The sequence below is a fragment of the Frankliniella occidentalis genome, unplaced genomic scaffold, assembly GCF_000697945.3.
Source record: "Frankliniella occidentalis isolate FOCC.00 unplaced genomic scaffold, Focc_3.1 Scaffold28, whole genome shotgun sequence".
Taxonomy (NCBI): Eukaryota; Metazoa; Arthropoda; class Insecta; order Thysanoptera; family Thripidae; genus Frankliniella; species Frankliniella occidentalis.
In genome coordinates, this window is record NW_026267158.1 from 19475 (window position 1) to 21751 (window position 2277).

At 47.1% G+C, this 2277-nt stretch overlaps 1 protein-coding gene across 1 annotated transcript in view; it reads left to right on the forward strand.

The window, feature by feature from the left end:
* LOC113215618 (uncharacterized) overlaps nucleotides 1-1768 on the forward strand; it is a 2457-nt gene extending 689 nt beyond the window's left edge. The window contains exon 4 of the mRNA XM_052265634.1: nucleotides 1034-1768. Within this exon, the coding sequence (XP_052121594.1) occupies nucleotides 1034-1768 (735 nt within the window). The remainder of the gene's footprint in view (nucleotides 1-1033) is intronic.
* The last annotated feature ends 509 nt before the right edge of the window (nucleotides 1769-2277 follow it).

Genomic DNA, 2277 nt, shown 5'->3' on the forward strand with positions numbered 1-2277 from the left:
CCCTGGTAGCCCTGCCCGACATAATCTTTGTTGGTCGGGAGTCGGAATATGTCCAATATTAGTCGGACGTCGGAGAAAGTCGGAATATAGTCGGAAATGTGTCGGATGTCGTGAGTGTCGGATGTCGTAATGGAAATGAACTGTCGGAGGGAAGTCGGAAAATGTCCGATATCGGAGGTCGAATTGTCGGATAGCGGATAACTGTCGGAAGGCAATTGTCGGGAGGGTGGAAGTCGCGTGTCGGGCTGTCTGACGTCGGGGGTCGGGACGTCGGATGTCAGAAACGCTCGTCGGGGGATTGAGTGCGACTCCGCACTTCAGCGGGAAGCATGTCGGACGGCGTCCGACATCCCTAATGTCGGGAGTCCGATGTCGGTACGTCGGATGCACTTGTCGGGGTGTCGAGACGCGGCATGTCGGAGGATCTCCGACACCCCCGACGGAGGGTGTCGGGGATCGGTATGTCGGACGTCGGATAACGGACGCGTTTGTCGGGAAGTCGAGACATCCTTCCCTCACTTCCCCGTTAGGTCGACATGTCGGACAGTCCGACTCCCCCGACGTAATCTTTGTCGGTCGGAGCTCGGAAAATATCGGAAATGTGTTGGAGATCGGATGTCGGGTTGTCGGGTACGTCGGACGATTGTCATGAGTCCGGAGAGTACGGTTGACAGCGATGTCTGCGTGGCCTAGTGGTCTAAGGGGTGGAACGTCGTGCGAAAGGTGTGAGGTTCGACTCCGGGTAAGTACAAAAGGTAAATCTGAAATTAAAATGTGAAAATACTATGATCTGCAGTTGAGGGGGGAGGAGGGCTAAGACGGTGCGATGACAGGGGGAAAGGTTGGGCGAAAAAAGTTAATCTTTAAATTCTCGTCCGAACATTAATTTCCTCCGACCTCGACTACCGACATACCGACATCGACCTCCGACATATGATGTCGGAAGTCGCACATGCACCATTCCGACATATGTCCGACTTCCTCCGACGTCGGGAATAGTCGTAAATGTGTCGGTGGTTGGTCGTTTCATTAGTCGGAAAAATGTCCGAAAAATGTCGGACCAGGCTACCAGGGCTATTCTCTGCCACCTATAGACATTCTTTTGTCCATGCAATGGACAAAAAATGAGAAACCCAAGAACCCCATCAGTGACCGGATGGTGAAAAGTGTTGTAGAACAATATTCGTCTTACCTTAGAGCTGAACTGAAGAAAAAGGAACAGCCAGCGGAAGTACTTAAGGCTCTAAGAGAAAAGCGTAGTCAACAAAGGCAGGCCAGGAAAGGAAAAAAATTGTACACAATTAAGAATGGCAAACGACATTATGTAAACAAGAGGGAGAAGAAAAGTGCTGAAGCTGACGCTGACATGTCACACAACTCAGACTCCGACCAAAGTAAGGAAACACCTGTTCATGACGTAGTGCCTGCTGAAGACTCATCATCAGATGAATCAAGTAATGGAAGAGACAGTAATTGTTCTCAATCTCACGGCGTTGGACCAGAAAACACTGAAGAAGTTGATGTAGAGGATAATGAATCTCAAATTATCAATTTAGATCAAAATGGACAGGAATTGTATTCTCACTTGAGTGCAGACTTTATTACAACCAGGGCAAGTAAGAGAAGTCATGATGGTGATGAGCTACAGTGGTCTGAATTGTCTGATGCGTCTGAGACAAGCAATTTGAACTCGGGTACATCCCCCAAGAAGTTGAAGGAGGCGGGAGAAGATTCGGATAGCAGCACTGATATAGAATCGCAGAACTGAAAACTGCAGTACTGTTTGTTTTTACAGTTAAATTTTTAATCACCTTTGTTTTTTTTTATTTTAAAATGATTTTAATTATGTTTGTGTAATTTTGTACAGCAGTACTTCTTTTTATTTCTAAAGGTATAAGTGTCTGCTGATCTAAATTTAGACTACACCATTGTGTTTGTTTTCTTTTAATCATTTTAATTCTACGGGTATGTTTTCTTTCAAAGAAAGTGTATGACTATGACTTGTTGTAATAGATAATGATTTATACCATAGCTAGATGTAAATGTTTATTTGCAAAGCTATCCATTTTGTTGTTGCCTGCACATGCCATGTATACTTTTTGCCTTCTTCAATTTTGAAAGACTCTGGAAAAGGCGCCTTCGTCGCCATGGTTGTCTATAGGGTGTCCCGGCTCTTACATGCCAGTACGTTGGGTTGCCTCTTGCACTGGCTGCAGGCGCGGGGCGGGTGGCGGAGGAGTGGCAGCACCCCCCACTCCTCCGCCACCCGCCCCGCGC